Source organism: Passer domesticus, chromosome 11 (genome assembly GCF_036417665.1).
Source record: "Passer domesticus isolate bPasDom1 chromosome 11, bPasDom1.hap1, whole genome shotgun sequence".
Taxonomy (NCBI): domain Eukaryota; kingdom Metazoa; phylum Chordata; class Aves; order Passeriformes; family Passeridae; genus Passer; species Passer domesticus.
This window is the reverse complement of record NC_087484.1, coordinates 24,450,355-24,472,704: the sequence shown is the minus strand read 5'-3', so window position 1 is coordinate 24,472,704 and position 22,350 is coordinate 24,450,355. Positions and strand designations below refer to the sequence as shown.

Sequence of the window (22,350 nt, the reverse complement as noted above, 5' to 3'; positions counted from 1 at the left end):
GTCCGGCGCGGGGCCGGGCCGTGCCCTGAGGGCCGCGGGTGGCGCGGCCCGGCCGGTGCCCGCCGCGCTCCGGCCCGTTTGTCCGCCGGGCGCTGGGGCGGACCGGCCGAGTCTCACCGGCCTGGGCAGAGGGCAGGTCCGGGGATAGCAGCCGCTGCTCCGGGAGTGCCGTGCGGCACAGCCGGGCAGCCCGAGGGGAAGGGCACGGCCGGGGCTGCGCTTCCCGTGCGGCAGCGCCCCGGCCCCCGAGCTGCCCGAACGTCGAGCCGGGGAACGATCAACGTCCAGCCGCGCTCGGAGCGAAGCGCAGCGCCCGGGCCGCTGCCGAGGCGGGCGGAGGGGCAGCGGCCGGGCCGGGCCGGGCCGGCCGCCCCGCTCTTTGTTCGGCCCTGGCCGCACGGAGCGGCCGCAGGCGCGGGGCCGACACTGCCCTGCGCGGCCTCTCGGGGTCCCGCTCCGAGGCCTCTTCCTACAATTGTTGTTGCTGTGGGTAGCCCCGATAGGCCTCCGCAGCGGCGGCTGTGCGGGAGGGCTGCTCAGAGCCTGGTTTCTTTGCGGACTGCCCCGCAGACAGTGTGATCTCTGCTCCGCAGGATAAGAAAAGTTTTGTCATTGTTTTTTTTCTCTGCAAATCGGTTGAATGCTACCGGTACTGAAGCGAGGATGTATCCGGTTTTGGTGTTTTAATTTTTTTTTAAATTTTAATTTCTGGGGAGGGATCATGTAGGTGCCCAGGATTTATTTAAAACCTATATGCTGTCTTGTGGGACTGGTGTGATTTAATTTGCATGATGACTCAAAGATTAAATTACATGACCTAGGCTCTTCAGTTTCAGTGAGGCAAATAACAATGCATGGAAGAACAGTTTCAGTGTCGATCAGAAATGAAATTTGATTAACATAAAATTGTTGTAAAGTTTTGTCTGCACATGGGGTTTCTTTTTTAAAACGAACCTGTCAGAAACTCTTAATTTAATATCCTTAGCAGTGTGGTTTATCAGGAAGTGTGCCTTCCTTTTTAACACCTAGAGCTCGTGTAGTCAGAGGAAATTGAACGTCTGAGCTTGCACCTTGGTATCCAAAGTTTTACAGAATAGATTTTTACTGTTTAAAACACTGTGTACCTTTAATTAATAGCTGTTAACCTAATACCTGTTGATGTGGCACATGCCTTTAACTGCAGAAGAAAAAGGTCACAGAATATTTTATGAAGTGGAATAAGTAGAATAAGCTATTCTGGGCTCAGGAGTAAGTTGATTTTTTGTTGTTTTCAGTTGTCCTGTAGAAATTGGCAGCTAACCTGACCTGTAAGTGTCATGATGGTGCCTTGATTGGTTTCTGCCTGCCGTGGACTGGCTGCTGTAAGAATATTGTATTTCACAGTCAGCTTCATGGTTTTCACGTGCTGTGGGAAACTATTGGGTCAGCCAGCTAGGATGCCTTTGGCTTGAATTTATTTGTATTTTTTGTGGATCTCATTAGCAGTGTAACACAGCTGATGTTGGGGCTGCCCTTGGTCAGACAGAAGCACCTTGGAGGAGGTCGTGCCTGGTGGAGTTGGGACCCAGCAGGGCAGTCTTAGAGTGTGAGCTTGTACATGTGGGCTGGCATGCTGCTGAACTTTTCTGAATGCTGATAGCATTGATTTCTTTCTCAAAAGTTTAATGACATCCTCTTCTTTATGTTGACACAAAGTTGTGAAATTTTGATGTGTATTGTGTGCGTTGAATGCGCAGTTGTGTAAAACAGAATTTATATCTTTGAAAATATGTGTTTACAAATAAAAGCAGCGGTTGAGTAATACTTGGTGACAGTATGTCTTTGAGAGATAATTATACTCTTTGAGTATTATCAAGCCCAGAAAAATGTATATTCCCGGTGGGGTGTGATAATATTAAAACTGCACCTCTTGGAATTCCTTGATTGGCTTATTCAGGAGGGAATGGTATCTATTTTGCATTCTGTCATGTAGCTCTTATTAATTAATGGCTGGCAGTTGAATGAGACTTGACTGTTGCCCTGTATGTGCTGCACTTCCTAAGGTTTTTTATGGTATTTTGGTGGATATGGGAATTAATGGCCAGTGTCTTCCCTTCTGAATAATTTCTTTGTTCAGTTTTTGCAGATTTTTTTACATGAATTGTTTGCAGCCTATTTTTTTGTGTAAAATATTTCTGAAAGCTGATAATCTCTGTATGTGCTTTAGAGGCTTTAGACACTTGCTAAAACAATGATTTTTGGTTTTTTGTTGGAGTTTCAGAAAGGTGCTGTGATAGCTGGTGCTGCTTTGAAGCAGGGGGCAGGAAGAAGCCTGGTGGCCTTTTGAATTCCCTTCTGGCCCTGCTTTTCTGTACTTGTGACACTGTGTAATATGGTTTAATTACAAGAGCAGCTATTAAAGTATGATTATCTTAGTCTAATTGGAGGCATCTTGCAGTTACCTATCAAAAATAAGATTTGACTCATCTGCTCCTTCAAAATTAATAGTTCCATAACAGCCTGCAGCTATTTATGTAAATAATGTGTGAAGGAAAAATGTGAGTTGAATATTTTTCAACTATTACCACTTCTGCATTGTACAGTTGAAATTTTGTATGTTTAATTCTCTCTTTGCCCATGTTTTCTCTCGATACCGTGCTTCTGGCACCACGAGGTGCAGAGGTGTGAGCCAAAGGGAAGCTGAATGTCTGCAGTGAGAAGGTGAAACTTTATGCTGAAATCCCTCCCCGCCCCCCAAGTGCAAACACAAAGGTTAAATTAGAAGATGAGGCTGTCTTGAATTATTTTAAAGGGCTTGAGCTGGGCTGTTAAATGCACGCTCAGGAGTACCTAAGGCTTACACTGCTGTCATGTGAGTTTGGGCTTTCTTTAGCCCGAGCAGAGTTGTGTGCTTTCCTTATTGCACCTTGTGATAAAATAACACATTCATTTGCCCCTGTTTAAATACTCCTTATAAAGGCTTGAATTCAGGATTGATCCAAACCCGAAGCAGCCAAAATGCTGTGTGTTTACAGGAATAACTGTGGTCGTTCCTCAACAGCCTTTGTGGCCTCTTTTTTTCAGACAGTGTTAATTTAGGAAGTAAATGGCTTAGGTTTAAATAAACAACTGCAATTTGCTTTCTAACTCCCTTGGTCTGAGTATTCTAGCTATGCTTGATATAATCAAAAGACACTACAAAAGTTCCTGACTGTTGATTTCAAATTTGCTAAAAGGAAGCAAATATTAATAATATCCACAAGGGCATAAAATTCTGAGGGATATTACTGAATGTTGTAGCTAATCTTTCTGTTTATTGAAATTCTGCTACTTGTAGTTAAATTCAAAGTTCCTTTCTAAAGATCCATTTCCTCTGTAATCCTTCCCTCCTCTTCAAACACTCAGAGAATTCTTCACCAAAAAGTTAAATATAGCAGGACAGTTCAAAAACTGGCAAGTTATTATTAGTAGAGAACTGTAGTTTTAGTGTAAGATGTTTTTCTAAGTTCACAAACATCTTTGGATGAAGATATTTATGGGTTACTATATAGACGTTTAAAACAGTGGATATTTTAAAGCATTCAGGTATACTGCCAAGTGTGGGAAATGGCTGCATCAGTGAAAAATTATTCTGTGCTGCTTTTGATCCTTGCCCCGTTGTGTATTTTTTTAGTCAGTCTTTATTGATAACAAATTGTTTTTTCTTACTAAGAGAATGTAACAAATTGTTTTAACTGCAAACCCTGCAAGATTTGAAACATGAGACTTAAAAATAGCTAAGATAGAACTTGGCTATAAATTAAACAGAATTAATTTGTCAGCCTTTCAGGGAGTTGAATGTATGTGACTGTGAGAACAGTACTTATGTTCAGTCACTCATGTGTGAAATGCCTTATCTCCTTTGAAGTTTATCTGTGTTAAAACACAGAATGAAAAATGGAGAAGCGTTTCCAGAAATGTGGAATGCGTGATCTTTTTCTGGCTGCTAAAGCTGCCCAGGCAAACAGCTTGACATCTGAAGAAACACCTTTCTGAAAAGTTTTCATTGTTTTATTTACTGGCTTTGGAGTGAAGCATGGCAGTGCATAGATTTGGGAGGAGAGGCAGCTGCACAGAGTTGTAGAAGGTCCCTCTGACACCCCAGCTGGCTCTTGCAGCCAGCGTAGCTGCGACTGTGCAACTTCCTCTGTCATTTTCTCTTTCATTCCTGGCCAGGTACACCTGGGAAGCTCCTCATGGATGGATATATTTTTCCAAATATTCATTCACATAGCCACAGCAGTTTCTCAGCTCATCTGCTGAGGAGCTTGCTTTGAGAAAAAGTCTGTAGACACTGAGTTATGAGTGACAGCACGTATGGGGTGGTAGATGTGTGTGCTGATCACACCCATTCAGAGCATCCTGCTGCAGGGGAGCTCTGAGCCCTTCCCCTGCCTAAGCAGTTTCAGGTTTTGCTACACTTGTAGAAATGAGGCAGAAGTTATTGGTCATTATATTTTACTTTTGACTGTTACATGTGAAGTTACTGCTCTGGCAGATGATACTCCTTTTAATAGATGTCAGAAGATTTAATTTTTTTAATGTATTGCATAATTTATAAAATTAACCACTATATGAACAACCACATAACATTGACTTTATTGAATATCATGTACAGACAAAGAATAAGCAAAGTCTGTTCACAGAGACACAAAATTTTAGCAAAGAAAATGTGGAAAGTTTTATTGTAGAAGAGACCTTAGGGATGCAGACATGCACTATGTAAGACAGGGATGCCTGAGAAGTCTCTCCCACACGGTTTATGAATGCCTGGCTCTTCTAACCTGTCACACCTGCTCTTCAAGTCCTAAGTTTCTTGTGACTGGAGTTTGGTAGTGATGGAGAAACTTCTCAGGAGAATTTAAAGAGATAACCTTGGAAGAGGTCACTTGAGGCACAATTATTGATAAAGACTTTGTATATGCTTGGTACTATATTAGACAAATGTTGAGAAAGCAAAGTTAATCTCTCAAAAATTAAAAGAAATCAAATATCCTGAACCTTGCTTCACTTATACTGATTTGGTACAAAATCCTTATGTGATTGTTTCCAGGTTTTTTCAGCTCCCTGCTCATAACATCCTTTGAATGTACTTGTTTGGTTGCATTTGGTCTTTTGCTTTAATGCAAAAGAAGACAGGAGGGTCCAGGTCTTTGGGGGTTCTCACAGATACTCATGTCAGTACATTTCACAGTGTTCTTCAGCAGCATGGTGCTTCTCCCCCCTTTTTCCAGGGAATGATGCTTAAGCACAGAGAATTTCTTCCTCTCTTTGGGTGTGTGATGTGTGTTGTGCATGTTGTCTGGTGGAGCACTTGAGAAACACTTCCTAAACTTTTTTCAAGTGACATCCATTTGCAATGTGAAATACAGTTGCCTAAACATAGGTCTGGTTGTATTTTTGGTACTCCAAAGCACCTGCCCTGGAGGTTTGTGATTTTCTGAAAGGCCAGTTGAGACCAGCTGTGCTGTTTGAGAGCCTTCAGGTGGTGTTGGTCCATCAGGCACCTGAACTGGTGCTGTCATATTGCTTGTTAGCCTTGGAATGTCATTTTGGCCTTCCAGAAGAGAATGAACACTCAAGCAGTGACCATGTTATAGGCACCTGGGTTTTGTGCTGCTTAATGAGAAAGGAAGATTTGGGATCAAATTCTGCTGCCTAAGTCTTGTCCAAGAGACATGTTTTAGCTGCCCTCTGCCTTGTTGCCTGCTTTTCAGCTTTAAAAAAAAGTTCCTGTGGAAATTTTCATTTTATAGTCTAGTATAGTTTATCAGTGGAATGAGTGAAAGTTTCTCCTAAGAAAGTACAGCTGAGGAAAACTAAAATAATCAAGAGAATTGGAAAACCTCAAATCAAGCGTTGACTCTTGGATTTGAGGGTTCAAATCTGAACCTGAGAAGTTCAGTTTGTCTTAAAATATGGCTGAAAGCAAACACAAGCTCCAGTCACCAGGGCAAATAGTCTTTTTCCATGCATTGCAGAGGTAATGATTGACAGCAAAGACAGCTTCTTCAAAACAGTATATGTTGGCTAAACAGTGCTGTTCTGGAGGTGATTATTTAGATTTGTAATCTCTAAGAAAAGCAGTGGATTGACTCATCAGAATTGACTAACAGAGTTCCGTTTTATGTCTGTAATTGACATTGAGCAATACCCAGACTGTACTGACTCTGTAATAGGGTGGAGCTGGAGTAAACAGTTTTTCTCTGAGGAACTGCATCCATTCATGGAGCAAAATTTTGGGCAGAGTCCTGGCATAGCTGTGCTGTCTGACTGGTGTTGCCCTTAACTCGTGTTATGGTGACGGGTTTAACATCATTAGATCCAAAAGAGCCTCTTCATTACAGGGTTATGGAATATTTTCCCAGAAGGTCACAAAATCTTCAGGGCATTTGTGCATGCTGACAAACTTACGAATGTATTTAAGTTTTAAATTCTCTGAGAGAATTGCATGCCAGTTTTCTTCATTCTTTTACCCTGGAAAAACCAAACAGACTTCAAGTCCCCAGCTTCTTAATTTGTGATTGTAGTTATTACTTCCTGCCTGTATATAGATTTTTTTTTTTCTCTTGGAAAGAGAAATAAACTCTCTTTAGTGAAATTTCCTTCTTGCTTGGGAACTTGTGTGTGTGTAGATATGTAAAAATAAAGATAAACCTGTTAACAGCCATTTGGGGCTGGATTTATAGTTTACATCCAACAAAGATTGATTGGATTTTTGCTTTGAGGCCGGCCATGCAAGGCTCTTTGCCTCCCTTAGGATTGTACTGGGTTGGGTCTCAGAGTTGCTGCAGTAGGGTCTGAATAGATCTGCTCTCCCTTTAGCACTGGCAGTCACTCCTGGTGTTGATGCAGGTTGAGGGTTTAACACTATCAAATCTGGGAAGAAATGTCAAATCTGTGTTTCAGAAGTGGCTGTTCTTGAGCCCTTTAGTGAACAAGGAGAATGATTGTTGGCCAGAAATACAGAAGCTTTTCTCTCAAAATCAGCTGTTTTTAACTTTCAGAATTACTAGCAAACATTGAGAAATTTCAGTAAGCACAACAGAAGTTTCTACACCTTGTCTTGTATTCATTATGGTACTCTAATTTCAGTGCTGTGGATTGATGCTTCTGAGATTTATACCAAAACTCAGAAAATCCAGATTTTGAGCAAGTCCTTAAATTAGATAACCAAGCTAAACTAATTTTAAAATTACTGTGAAGGGAAAATTAAAATCTGTATTTTAGGAGCTAAAAGGGATAGTTTGAAAATCCATAAATTACAGGGTCTCTCACATTGTTTATTTAGATCTTCTTTGACTTAGTAGCAAATAATTATTTTAATAGATTTCAGTACATCTGAATTCTGTGCAATCCCCTTATTTACTTCTGTTTCTAATGGATGGTTGGTCACATTCCAAAACTGTCACTGCATGCCTTTTATTTTTGTAATTTCTGGGGAATGTAAAGGTTGCATTACAGTTTATGGGCTGCATCACAAGCAGTGAGGGCAGCAGGGCAAGGGAGGGAATTTTGATTTCTTGACCATTTCATTATTTGATTTAAGAGCTGTTGTTTGATTGAAGCCTCTTAGTGATATAGAAAGTGATGATATTGTACTGTTGTACTCCTACTTAAGTAATTTTTGTAATCCCTAATTAAATAAAATTGTGTTAAGCTGGTGCACCAGTTAATAATTTTAAGGGTTGTGGGGTTTTTATTTCGTTTTTCTACATAGTCCTAAGGATTCTGACGTAGCTGAAATAAGTAAAAATGCACAGTGTTAGGAGTATAGGTATCAGCTAAAATGCAAGTAGTTCCACCCAAGCTTGGTGTCAGCCCTTTAGAAGAGCTACTGTCCTGCAGAATGGTTTTTTCAGTCATTTCAGGTACAATGTGTGATCATTCCTTGGGTAAACTTGTAGAGATGGAAACTTCTTATCTAGTGGTCAAGTTTCTCTTGGTAGCATTGCACAGCAATTGCATTAGAGGAAAATTGGGAGTTCTTGTTTTAGTGTTGTGAAACAATTTGATAGTTCCCTTTTCCAGTCCAGCTCTTCTTAGCAGATGAATTAAGGGAACTGCCCCTCAGAGGTGCTTCCCACCATGTTAGCTGACCCAATATTAGTCCCATGAGTCCCATCTTGTTGCAGACCTTGTTTTTCGTGTGCTGTCTGCAGCCAGGTAGCTCTCAGGCAGTTTTTCATCCTTGGCCCTGTCCGTGTGTGTCAGGGGAGTGCTGCCTCCTGTATGGACAGATCAGCAGTGCTGGTTTGTCACATCTGTGAGCCCTCAGGGCTCTTCTGCCTTGGAGAGTCCTACCTACAGCAGCTGTTAGCTGCTTTGAAGTCCAATCAGTTGGGAATCACCTTTCCTTTGGAGGGGTGTCTTTCTGCTCTGTGATTCCCTCCAGGTTCCTTTTTCTTTAAATGCAAAGCTGCTTTTGGAAACTTTTGGTCAACAGCAAGCAGGAACTGTAAAGTACTATCTTGTGAGTTTTGGCTGGAATAAATTTAGATGTTAATCTTTTAATGAAGACTTTCAACCTGTCTGTTCCAAGGTTGGCATTTTCTTGTGTTTGTTGCTCTCATGGAAGCAGAGGTTTGCTCACCTTGATGTGGTCTACCTGGAAAGAGAACTCAAGTGTCCTCAGAAAGTGGAAGACCATGAAAAGTAGTATGTATCAGCACAGACATCTGACACATTGTTTATCTTCTGTTTTCATTAATATACAATAACTTTGAGTAACTGACACTCTCAGGTGGTGGCAGGAGGGAACAGGATTTTGACCTGGGTTTTTCAGGAATGGCTGGCTTTCCAGAGTGTGTATGCTGAAGTATCCTGCTGTAACACAGATCTTTGGACTGGTGTCTTGTGAGTCATCAGAAGGACTCTTAATTAGGTTGCCATGGCAAGAGCTTGAGCACATTTTGGGAGCAGTCTAGATCATTCCCCCTTTTTGATTCCTGAGCTGCAGAGGATTTCATAACATGGAGTTCATGCATTAGCTGAAACTCTTCTCCCTCTGCCTCAAAATCTATAAGAGTAAAATAACAATGACATGGTGTCAAATGTTGTGACTGTCACCTCATCTCTCCTGAAGGTTTGTGACTTGGATAGCTCTCTTAATCCTGGGATGCATTACCTCTGCCATTAAACATAACTTTCTATGCTCTGTGCTGCCCCTAAGAAGCACACCTATCTTGGCAGTTGAGATGTGGTGCAGTTCATGTATCAGGAATTGAATTCCATTAGTGACTTTGGAGATTTAGACCAAACATTTAAACTGGCAGGAGAAAGAGAGGTGATTTAGGGGAACTGTGTGAAGTACACTTTCCTACAGCCACTTAAGGTATATTGTGATGTTGAAATTATTTATGTGAAATTTCTGTATTGCAGTGGCTGGTTCTTTTCTTGGAAGAACAAAGTGAATTATCCTTTGAGGTCTAGTTTTCTTCCTTGCTTGTTTATTATCTTGGTACAAAATCTGGTCACTTATTCAGTAATGGTTTGTTGTTTAGTTTTAAACAACAGATATTGTTGTTTAAAACTAAATGGAGATAATGTTATGATAGAATCATTGAATTGTTTGGATTGGGAAAAGACCTTGAAGACTATCCAGCATGAGACAGCTTTCACCAGACCAGATTTCTCAGAGCCCCATCCTTCCTGGCCTTGGGAGTTCCAGGGATGGGGCATCCACAGCTTCTCTGGGCAACCTGTGTTGGGGCCTCTCCGCCCTCACAGGGAAGAATTAATTCCTAATATCTAATCCAATCCTGACTGCTCTCAGTTTGAAGCCAATCCCCCTTGTCAGAAGGCCTTGTCAGAAGGCCATCTGCAGCTCACTTGTAGTCTCCCAAGATCCTTCTTCTCTCCAGTCTGAACAACCTCAGCTCTCTCCTCCTGTCTCCATTGCAGAGGTGTTCAAGCCCTCTGATCATCATTTCAGCCTCCTCTGGACTCGCTGCAGCAGGTCGGTGTTCCTCATGTGCTGGGGGCCCAGATCTGGCTGCAGCGCTGCAGCTGGGGGCCCAGAGCTGGGTGCAGCTGGGGGCCCGGAGCTGGGTGCAGCGCTGCAGCTGGGGGCCCAGAGCTGGGTGCAGCTGGGGGCCCAGATCTGGCTGCAGCGCTGCAGCTGGGGGCCCAGAGCTGGGTGCAGCTGGGGGCCCAGAGCTGGGTGCAGCTGGGGGCCCAGAGCTGGGTGCAGTGCTGCAGCTGGGGGCCCAGAGCTGGGTGCAGTGCTGCAGCTGGGGGCCCAGAGCTGGCTGCAGTGCTGCAGCTGGGGGCTCAGCAGGGTGGAGCAGAGGGCAGAATGCCCTCCCTCGCCCTGCTGGCCACGCTGCCCCTGATGCAGCCCAGGACGTGGGTGGCTTTCTGGGCTACAGTGCACATTGCCATGGCACTGCCATGTCATGCTGAGCTTCTCACCAGTCCCCACCCCTGAATCCTTCTTGCCTAGTAGAGCAGGGGTGCTGTCAGTCCATTCTCTGCCCAGACTGTGTTTGTGCCTGGCATTGCCCTGTCCCACAGGCAGCCCTGCACTGCTGGGCTTGTTGAGCTCCATAAGGTCTGCATGAGCCAGGTGTCACCCTGTGCAGACCTGGGGGTGGTGTCCCTTCCCTGCAGCGGGCTGGCTGCAGCACACAGCCTGCTGTGACCAGCAGCCCTTGCTGAGGGTGTGCTCAGTCCCACACATCTGAACAGTCCAGTCCAGCTGTGACCCCTGGGGAGCACTACTCCTTGTGGGGCATAATACATTACCAAAGTGTTGTCTCTCTCCTGAGCCCTGGACATCAGGCTGGATTTTAGCCTGCTGCCTCTCATGAGTTCATTTCTCACTCTGGTGTCTTGGTAGCAATGAGAAGTGTGCACCTGAATATCACAGATGTATTGTGGCCTGTAATGCATTGATTTATTTTTTTTTCCCTTTTGTCTTTCAAGTGATGCCCATGAATTTAATTCTTGGTCACGAGTAATTAGAGGAAAATACCTCCTGGCTGTCCTCTGCTCTTGCTGCTCTTTGTGATGTGTTCCCCTTTACCACATTGTCCTTGGTACAGCATACCCAAGAGGAAGCAGGGAGTCCTGTCTGAGGATGAGCTGTGTGAGAGTTCTGTACCAAAAGGCACCTCCACGCAGCTAACTTGGGAAAATTGGACACTTGATTGATGGTGTACTGATTCTGGCTGGCAGTGTGAAGGAAGGAGCACTCTTTATAAAAGTACTTAAGCAGTAAAGCCCTGGCACAGTTGCAGTTATCACGGTCAGAGGTTGTGGTTTTTACTAATCTAAGCTGTATCTGCACTGGTAGGATTTGCTAGCAGAGCTGTGTCAGTAAACCCTTTGTACTGTCATCAAAACTGTCTTTTAAGTGCCAGGGACCATGGCAAAAAAATAGTGTGGCAGAAAGCAGATTTGTCAGATGGATAATGACATGTGGATCAGCACAGATACTGCCTGTGCTTAAGCTCCTACTACTAGGTAAGAGATAATTGAGGGAAAAAGCCCTGAACAACTCTTTTCCTTTACTGAATGAGGATGTAATGAACTAGAGGGAAAAGATTGCCAGTAGTGGTGGTGTCATGATTCTCAGTCATTTATTGATTGCCCTCCTGCTTTCTCTGTGAGTCAGTACGTAACTCCCATAGGTTATTTGTCAGGAACTCCCTTTTGTAGAGGAGATATGGATCATTGGATCGTGCACCAAATTGTCTTGGTTTTATGTAGCAAGAATCAGCTTGCATTCATGAGAATTGATCTCCCAGTGATTTACATTTTAATCTTTGTGTCACTCTATTGGGACCTCGCAGTTGAGGTGACAGTGGCAGAACTGAGGAGTCAGCTGTGGTCTCAGCCAGCCCTGTGGACTGTGACCAGCTCTTTGCAGTGCAGCTTGCTGTGCTTCTTGGGTTTCACTTTCAGCCCTACTTGTGCCCAGCTGAAGCACAGGAGTGAGCCCAAGTAGATAAGCTGTGCTTGATTGCCTGTCATCCCAGCTGGTTTGTTCCTCATGGAGCTGAGGTGAGCTCCACAGTAGTCTAACATAGAGTCTTATTGTGAGCTCCCAAATGGATTCTTTTGGAAGGGAAGATTCCTCAAGCAGAGATGGATGGAGTTCATTCCATGCTGCCTATGGTAGGGGCCAGTAGTAATCACTGTGGGAACAGGGATACTCCTTGGAGTGTCTTCCCAGTTCCTAAGTCAGTGTTTTTAGGATGCTCCTGAGCTATGTCTCGGTCACTGTTCTACTGCTCATACTGTTAGTGCTTTAATATTGTTTTTCTTTAAGTGATCTTATTTTGTAGGTTATGTTTGTTAAAAAATGTTGATCTTAAGGTAAATCAGATTAAGAGCTATGTTGTGTTAAACTGTAATATGGTCTCCAAAGGAAGTAAAGAAACCATGGGAAAAATACTGTTGAATTTCTTTAAAGGTAGTTTTAAAAGTGATGCACTTCTTATTGAAATTGTATTTGGGTAAATATTTTCATTATGATTTTTTTTCCCCTAGATTTGTTATTTCTACAACTCCCTGAAAGGTGGTTGTAGTGAGGTGGGGGTTGGTCTCTTTCTCCTGGCAGCAGCTGACAGAACCAGAGGACACAGTCTCAAGCTGCATCAAGGGAAATATAGGTTGGATATTAGGAAAATGTTTTTTACTGAAAGAATGATAAAGTTCTGGAATGGCTGCCCGGGGAGGTGTGGAGTCACCATCCTTGGGTGTGTTTAACAAAGCCTGGATGTGGCACTGGGTGCCAGGGTTTATTGAGGGGTTGGGGCTGGGTTGGACTCGATGAGCTTGAAGGTCTCTTCCAGCCTGGTTATTCTGTGTTTTCTGTGAATTTGTGCTACTAGAGAATGACTTTACTGAGTGTTGGTTTTTGTTTGAGAGAATATCCTCTAAAGAAAATTGTGCCTTAGAAGATTGTGGCTGGAGCAGCCCCAGACCCATTCTTGCAGTTTCATTGTTCTCAACTTCTGTTCAGAGCGTGCCAAAAGCACACATGCACCTCCCTTGTGCTGGTACTTGGGATTCTCACCCTCCTTCTTCATGTGACCAACTCATGTTTAAAGAGATGTTTTTCCCCTGCCCATTGCAGCAGCTTTCTGGTTTGGGCTCAGTGCTGATGTGATGTGGTTGGTGCTGATGCTGTGTGTGGTGCTGGTTTCCTGTCCTTCACCTGGGGGGTTTTTCACACGCAGCTGATTTGAGTTCTTGGAAGGTGTGAACTGCAGGCTGCATTTCACAATGTGAAATAAATCAGAAATGAAACTGCAGCATTCTTCTGCCTCCACTTTTGACACTGCTTCACTCTCAAAATTGACCCTTAGATCTATATCAGAAAATCTGGTACAAAGAGAACCTCTGGAAAGGAATGGAATAATATATGCAAAGGACTAGAAATAGTTACAGAGGCAATTCTTGCTTTGCATTTTTGCTTCCAAAGGTGAGTAGAATGGCACATACAGAATTGCAGCATTTTGTGTCATGTAACAAATATTCTGGGGTTTGTGATGATGCAGTATGGGCAACTGAGCCATGGGATTGACTGGATACCAGGTTAGGAGAAAATTGTTTCAGCTTCTGCCTGGGCAGAAGTGAGCATACTGTCTGACAGCTTTCCTTGAAGCTTCAGGTAAGTTCTTTGGTTTTTTGTGCACAGTGTGCCAGAGGTAGTAGTTGCTTTTTGTGATGGTAGAATTATTACTGTTTTTATGAATTTTAAAATGTACTTCCCAAGGAATGGGTGAGGTATTCACATGCCTGTCTGTATACCATATTGCAGTATAGCAGCAAGGTTTGTGGGGAAATGGATGGGTGGGGTAACTCTAAACAGCACACCAGGGAAAAAAGCTGAGTCATAAGATTGCCTTCAACATGGAGAGAGGCTGGGATCTCACATTTCTAAGCTTTGGTATTAACGAGCTTTTCTGCTTCTGCTGGATCTCTGAAGCCCCTTAGAAGCAGCAGTGCTATTTAAAATCAGTTTCTACTTAATGTTTCTGTAGCTTTGTGTTAAACTGCAGTTTCTGTAACAATGTCCAAGTCACAGAGTATAATGTGGTTTTAGGGGCTGCGGTGAGCCAGTGGAGCCAATGGCAGTGGCTGTCCTTTTCTTTTTCCTGCATGGTGCAGGTGTCTGCTGAGAAGGAGTCTCTGGGGGAGGCAGAAAGATCAGTAAATTAATTGAATGGCAAGAGGGAAGCCTGCTTAATGAAAGGAATTAGATGGCATTTGGTGCTAAAGAAACAAGCAGGACTATGAACTGCCAGGGTTTTAATTGTTTGGAAATATTCTGAAAGTAAGAAGCTACGTCACATTATTAATTTCATGTTTATGTAGAAATTTATTTTCCAGCGTTACCTTTTTTTTTAATCCATTGAATTAATTTTTTTTTTGTTCACTTCACTGTTCTTCTTTGTAACAGGAGGAAATTTTTTCTTTATGATTTTAATTTTCCCCTGAATTAAGTTGTCATTTTTAAAGAAGGAATTTTTTTCCATTTTAATCTTTAAGTGGGTCACACTACAAATAATTCTGTGATGCAAAGTTGTGAAACTGCTTTTGAATCACATTATAGCTTTTGTGTGCTGCAGACTTGAATAGTGAATTTTAAGAAAGATTATAGTGTTCTGTGCTGGGTGGGACATGCCAAATATGAGATGAACATGCCTGTCCTTCAAGAAAACTTGTATATGTGAAATATATTCCTCACAAAATCATCACAATAGATCCAAACAGATCATTGGTGTAATTCTTTTATCCACGTTTGAAAGTTATGTTGAAAGAAATACTGAAAAGGTGTGTGGAAGTATTTAGAGCATAGCAAAAATGCCTTAGACCTGGACTGTACTGTTAAATTTTGCCAGTAATTACCATTTACAAGCAGAGCCGTGCTCTGCCATGGAAAGCCATGGTTACACTGAACAGCTCCTGCTGGAGCCCTGAAATTGTGGTGTGGCTCCTGCTCTGGATCAATCTCATTTCCTTTGTGCCAGGAAGGTTTTGCAGGTGAGCCTGTATTACCGAACTCTGCTACTTAGACACTTGTTTTGGATGAGAGGCTGTTGAGTTTCAATTCATTGAACATACCCAAACAAAAGTAAAAAACTGCTTTGCTACAGTATTGAAGTTCTGGAAATCTTTTAATCTAGTGGGAACCATATATCCAGAATGAGAATACTGAAAGGTCTAGTAGAACCCAGCACGTGATAAATGTGCAAGAATGTTTTAATGAGGAATGTGAGTACTCATTAAATAACCTACTGAAGGAAGTGATGGATGCTGCCCTCGGTCACTGCACTGGTGCAGTCAGAAGTGCTAAGGCCTTTCAGGAATTGGTGCTGTAGGCAGGAATTTGCAGTGGTGAGCTGGCAGCAATATTCCAGATGCTTCCCATGGCACCTGGCTGCTGTCCTGCTGTCCGTGTCTGGGGCAAAGCACACTAACAGAAAGTACAGGCAGGAGCTTCAGCTGCCTGAATACTCTGATAGCTGCTGACATTTCATAATCTTGTACAAGAGGGTGAATAGCTAATAAGGTGTCACTTCTGGCTTTGAAGTACTCAATTTTTTTTCCCCCAAGGAGCATGGTAGCTTACATAAAAAATGGTTCTTGGATCAAAGGCATGGCTGTCAGTCTTCCTTTGGGATGCTGGGCATGTCTGAGAGTGAGACAGTGTTCTTAAAAATGCATAATTTCTCGATCTGTTCCTGGTTTTATCATTCCAACCAGACTTCACAGTGGTGAATTCTAGCTGAGCTAACAGCCCCTTGTAGCAATTACACCTCAAGAAAACTGATTTATGTTATTGTTTTCAATACTGACTTAATGATCCCTGTTAATCAAGAAGCATGCAGCAAAAGAGTGAGTTCTGAAGGAAATCAGGTCTATCAAGACAAACATGAGCTTGCTGCATTATATTTTTTTTATAACAGTGTGCCCCTTTTTAACAAGATGCAACATGTTGTGTCAGTACTAGGCTGATAAATTGTCAATTAAAAATCCACATGCAGTGCAACCCCAACTGTTTATTGTGAAAGTTGGTATTTTGCCTTTGTAGACTGATTAGTTTATTTAAGTGTGTTTGCTTAAGCCATTCTCCTGTGTGTTATTAGCACTGTGGAAGGTAATTGACACATGAGATGATTCCAGGATAGAAGTTGGCAGCTTCCCTCTACCAGGAGGCGGAGGAGAAGCTGCTGTGTCCTTCCCTCCTGCCTGCCTCAGCCCTCTCTCCTGCCTTCCTCTGGCTGGGTGTGGCTCGCAGCTCAGGGTGCCTTGTGCTGGTTTGTCTGTTTTATTTATTGCCTCTTGTTTTTGTTGGCTTTTTCTTCTGCCATTTTGGTCGGTTCGGTCAGCACGCTAGGCACCAGGACAAATATCAGGCTTCTCAAAATAACTGATGGAAAGTGACCTTGCCCCTCCAACCCTGCTGTTGATTTGGCTCCAGCCTCACCATGAAGTGCTCTTCTGGAGAGATCAGGAGCTGAGGGAGCTGATTGACAACCACTTGCTGCTCAAAAGGATGGTTTTTCTACATTCCCTATACTACTCATTGTTTATTTTCCTTTTACCTGTTAGTTTTTTGGTAGCTGGGTGAGTGGCTCAGCTCCTGGACGGCCAGCTGGCCCATAAGACAGGGGGAAGGGCTGTGGTGCTGAGGGCAGAGGGGAGTGCGACCTCCCCATCAGCAGGGGCAGCTCTGGGGTTGGCTCCTCTGCTCGGGGGAACCCTACTGGTAATTATTTGGCCTTACTAAAATTATGTTGGTATTGTTTGATCTGCAGCAGTTTTCTTCTTAATGTGCACATTAAATGGATGTTCCATGGGCTCTCTCACTAGGCTTGAATTTTTTTAACATGTGCAGTTACAGCCAGGAAGTAGTTGAAGGGTTTTTTCCTCATCTTTTCCTCATTAGGAGCTTGCAAAAGCAGTCACCTTAAACTCTTGGTGTGTATAAACAAGGCAGAAAGATGCAGCTGAGGAGTTAATATAGTGCAATTAAATGGTGAGGGCCATAAAAGAATAAGGATTGAGTTTATTGCACCTGTTTGTTTGACAAAATTGGAAATGTAGGGCTTTCGTACATTAGTGAAGTAGCATTTTGCATGGGTGTAGATGGTGGTTTGCTCTCTGGAGCTGGAATATGTGTGGATACTTAAATAATGCTTTATTAATGGATTATACTTTGTGCAGAGAACAAAAAAGTTTAAAATTTATGTTGTGGTAAATTAATAGTATTCTAAAGTAAAAAGACTTGATTGAGTTTGTGTCCTTGCTTATGGTGCTGGTATGGCTTTCCATTCAATTTAATCCCAATCCCTTCTTCCCTTTAAAAGTCCGTGCTGGTGGGACTTTGGTGCCACAAATTCATTTGTCTGTGGAGTAACTACACATGTTAGTGCAGTCAGGAGTGTAATTGTACCATTTCTTGTACCTATATTGTTCAGAAAATAGTAATACAGGCATCTCACAGTAACAAAAACGTACTACCTACAACAGAAAAAAACACTGTTCTAGTAAGTAATCAGGGTTTAAATGGTGGCTCACATTTCTGTTATATAGGTAGCATATTTTCTGACCCTTCAAACAAAGAAGCTCAGCTACATGACAGATCATAGTCCAGGCTAGTGTATCTGTTCTTTAGATCTTTAGAGAATTTAAATTAATTAAAGGAAAGGAATTTGTTTATCATGCTGTGTTTTGGTGTTTTTTTTTTTTTTTTTTTTTTTTTTTTACTCAGTAGACACTAAAATCTTATCTGTAGAATGCATTAGATTTAAATTGGACTTTATTGATTGTGTGGTCAATACAGTGAACAAAAAATTACAAATCCTTATAGATAAAGCAAACTGCGTGGATGCCTGGTGCATTGACAGAGCTGGAAGTTATATACTATCTCGAACAGTGGGGTACTATCTCTGGTTTTCACAAAAGCCCCAATGTCCCGGAGTGCCTGAGTGTGCCAGTGGAACTTCAGTCTCTGGGTGTCTGGCTGTGTGCCATGTTGTTTGATGGTCCACTGGCATTGATAGCATCACTTCAGATTTCTATTTGTGCTGTGACCCCAAGGCTTTGAGGACCTTACATTTTGCTACCTTTAACCTGCTTGAATATTGGTAAAATAAAATGCATGCCTGAGAAAAACTGAGGTTTGTATAATATTGTCCATGGTCTCTTTTAACAAATGGATGAACATGAAGTTTCTGGGAAGGGAGGATAAAGCAAAGCAGCCCAGCAGAGCACAGAGCTGTCCATGGACTGGTGGCAGTTGAACTCTTCAGGAATCCTATGATCCTTTGTTTAGCCACAGTCAGTGTTTTATCCTGAATTTGCAAGGCAACCAGGTGCTAGTATGGTGAATCAGTTATCATTTGACATGATGTAAGGCCTATTCTTATTTAGAGAAAATGTCATTTGATGTTGTTCCCTTTTTTTGTTGTGTTGCAGATGTGGTAGTGGCAGCTCTTTCCGATCCCACACAGATGTTGTCATTGTCTATTGTGCCCAGAGTGCTGCTGGGGGTAGTTTTGCTGGGCTGAAAAAGGAACAGCCTGTCTGTGTTCTCCTGCATGAAGTACAGCTTTGAGACAAAGCACTGCTCCTGCTTGCCTTTTTTTTTTTAATTTTTTTTTTTTTGGCAGGATGTGGCACAGGTTTTTCAGTAACAGAATTTTGCTTTGGGGTTTGTGGGATCTTCAGTCTTGAGGCCCCAAATGATTTTCCCAGCAGTGCCATTGCATTCCTTCCAGTAATAAAACTGAAGTGGCATAAACAGTGTATTTCCTCCATTTATATAATAAAAGAAATACCTTGAAGCAGAATGTCATTTTCAGTAATCAAGGATGTAGATTTTCCTTCTTAGTGGTACTGACAGTCATTCCTGATTTTTCTAAATTGCTTCTGAGAGGTTCATACAGGAAATTACCTGGATTGGGAGAAAATGTTTCATATGAATGCATGCTAGTGAGCTGTTATTAATTGATTATTTTCTACTGGGTATGCCAGTATATAGAGTGAAGCTTTTGCATGACTTGAGTATGCATGTGTGTGTATCTGATTTACACAGAAGCTGGAAGGTTTTAGGAATAAATCAAAGTTATAGACTGTTGTTAATTTAAAGAAAAAATTGGGCACTGTCTAGAAGCAAATCAAGTTTTGCAGACCTAGACCTTTGGCACACATGAGGGCAGTTGTTTATCAATATCCTATATCTCCATAGGTTTTATCCATTTCTCCATAGGTGCTATCCATGTAGTCTTTTAGACTTTGGGAGTAGCATAGTTTTGATCCAGAAATTGAGTGTGCAGGGTTGTTTTCTTTGGTTTGATTTATTTTATTTGTATATTGCTGTCATACCAGATTTTGTGGTTTCTTAAGTTTTTGTTCTCTCAGCTGTTTTGATTCCTAGTGGATTTGCTTCTGTTTTAATGCATAATCCAAGGAATTCAAACTGGCAATTTCTCTTTGGACTGGGATATATTTTATATATTTGTACATATGTTGTCTGATTGTTAGTTTCAATTTTGATCACAGGTTTTTGGATGAGCCAGTCCTTCTGTGTTACATGGGTATAGCCATCATCCAGAATGAATAGGCAGAGTAGTTGTAACTATCAGTGATGTTATGCAAACATGAGAGAATCCAGATTTGTTTTCAGGGCTCATCTTAATTTGGCAGAGTAGCAATCAAAAGGAGATACAAAGAGAACATTTAAAATGTTGCTGTGATGCTCGAGGTGTGTCATCTATGTTGTGGGGAAATTGTGCTTATTTTCACAATTTATCTTTCTAGGAAAAAAATCCTGTGTGAAAATACCATAATTTTCTTTAAATATAGTGTTAAATGTAATTGTATTTTCATTAAATAACAGTCAGTAGTGGTGCTTTTCATAGCTGTAGGTTTCTGTTCCACTAGATGTGATACAGTTTGAGGCATAAAATTCTCTTGTCAAAAGAAAGACCTGTGAGCACTTTTTGATCTCTTTTTATCTCCTGGTTTTGTAATTTCAGTGTTACAGACCCTTCTTTATGCAAATTGTGAATGAGAGATTACTATAATGAAACATACTAGAAAATAAATGCAACAAAAAGTCTTTGTGGTGTGTTAAAGAATGGAAATGGCTGGTGGAAGGTCTTGTTTCAGCCTTCCTGCTGACACTTCTATCTGGAAGCAATCTAATTAAAAACTACCTACCTTATGCTTTAAGTCAGTTCCAGGCATGGAACTGTGAGTGTAGGATCTCTGTCACTGCTAACCTGAAATCTCTGTCTATGGAAATGGATCTTTAGCCAAGTAAATTTCCCTAAGTTCTTCTGTTCTTACCCTTTAAATTGTTACCGTCGGGCCAGCCAAACTTACTTGTTTGAAAAATAAAAATAACTCAAATATAGCATTGCATTGGGATTTTTCATCCCTGATCAAAGCTGTTGAGGAAGATCAGGAGGAAGATTTTGGAGTTCCTGGTGGGTGAGCTGGTATTTTAATCAAGGAGCAAAGTGCATTGTGTCAGATAAGAAACTTTAACATGTACTGGTTAGAGTTGGCTTGTTACTCACTACACAGACACTGCGGAAGATAGAAATTGAACTTTCAGGGTGATACCCCTTCTTTGGAATGACAACGCAGGCTCTGCTCTGTTCTGCCAGCTTCAGCTGTCTTTTGTGTCTAGCAGAAGTAACACTGTCAGCATTTTTAATGGAGGATTTCCTGTTCTCTTCCGTCTAGATTCGAGTTGTAGAAGTATACTTCATGTAATTCACTTGTAAGAAGGTTTTATTATTGTTTAAATGTCAGTGTATGTGTTTAGTAATAAAAGCTTCAGTACACTCATTTATTCCAGTAGTACTTTTCTATTTTGTACACAGAAGAGAGTATATATATGTGTGTGTGTAAAAGTAAATATGTGTAAATATACAGAAGAATTTGGATTCAAGAGCCAGTTATTTTTAGGGAAGGAAACTTTCTTTTTTAAGATATATTTTATCTTTTTGAGAAAAATACACATCAAGTGTTGGTTTTAATGTTTTCAAGTGCTGTATGTATCTCTGCTAGGTGTCAAATTTTATTTCCCATAAAATGTGTGAGGGCAAGACTTTATTTCAATATGGTTACAGATCTGAGAATGCCCAGCCATGCCAGGTATGTTGACAAGAACAGGCTGCTGTCTGTAGCCTTGCCCACTTCGTGTTTGTGGGTCCTGCACTAAGGTGCAGATTTTGGGGTCTGCTTTGCATTTGCAGATTCATTATGGAATGAATCTGGGTAAAAGCATGTACATGTGCAGTCATTGCAGGGCGCTGAGACACGAGGAGCTGTGTGTCAAACACCTCATGTGAGAAGGCATTTGGCTTGACAGCGTTAATTGGAATAATTGATCCTTGTAAGTCTTGCCCATATGGGGCATGTGTGCAGTATGTGGCTTTGGATATAATTAATGTACTCTTTAATTTGCTCTTGAAGCATAAGATGATGATCTTAATGTGAGTTCTTTGATGCGTATCTTGTATTTTAAAAGAAATAGAAATACAAGAATTTGAGTTTGTCATGGCAAGCTCTAGTTCACCTGTCAAGGATCATTTGTTCCATGTATGAATACCTTTGCTGCTCTCTCCTGATCTTTGTGTGTGTTATGCAGAGCTCAAGTTTCTATTTTTGATGTACTTTCTTTCTCCTCCTTTTCCAGGTGAAGCAGGAGCCACAGAAAGAAGACCTTGTGGTTTGCAATCATGCCATTCCCCTTTGGCAAGTCCCACAAGTCTCCTGCAGACATAGTGAAGAACCTGAAGGAGAGCATGGCAGTTCTAGAAAAACAAGACATCTCTGACAAAAAGGCAGAAAAGGTACAGTTGTGATGTTCCAGTTGCTGAACTGTATTTGAAAGTGAGGGAAAGGGGGAATTTACAGCTGTTGAAACTGAAACAATTAGAAATTATTTTGGTTTATACTCTGATAAAGGGTAATTTATGTACCTTTGAACAGGTGTGTGTCTTATTGGATGGTTGGCTTACGCCACTGGCAGCTGATAATGATATTTAAACTATTTGGCACTATTTGACATTGCATTCTTTTAATAAACAGCTCTCAGCTGTACAGTGTGCTGGTCTTGTGACCACCACAGTGCTTTCACTACTGCACAAGTAGTTCTGTCTCTGCTTGTCCATGCAAATCTTTACAGAGCAGAGTGTCTCTCTTCCTGAAGCTGAAGAACTTTTTCTTCATGAATAGAGAATATATTTTGGCTTTCCTGTCTCTTCTTCAGCCTGCACAATGATGTGAGAAGTTCCTGTGCTGGTGCAGTTTCCTTTACATGGATGTCTTGTACTTCAGGCTGTGTACCTGTTC

General features: G+C 41.8%; 1 protein-coding gene across 1 annotated transcript in view; it reads left to right on the top strand.

Moving 5' to 3' along the window:
- Positions 1-22,350, top strand: part of CAB39 (calcium binding protein 39) — a 41,103-nt gene that overhangs the window by 180 nt on the left and 18,573 nt on the right. The window contains exon 2 of the mRNA XM_064435876.1: positions 21,692-21,848. Within this exon, the coding sequence (XP_064291946.1) occupies positions 21,735-21,848 (114 nt within the window). The 5' untranslated portion in view covers positions 21,692-21,734. The remainder of the gene's footprint in view (positions 1-21,691; positions 21,849-22,350) is intronic.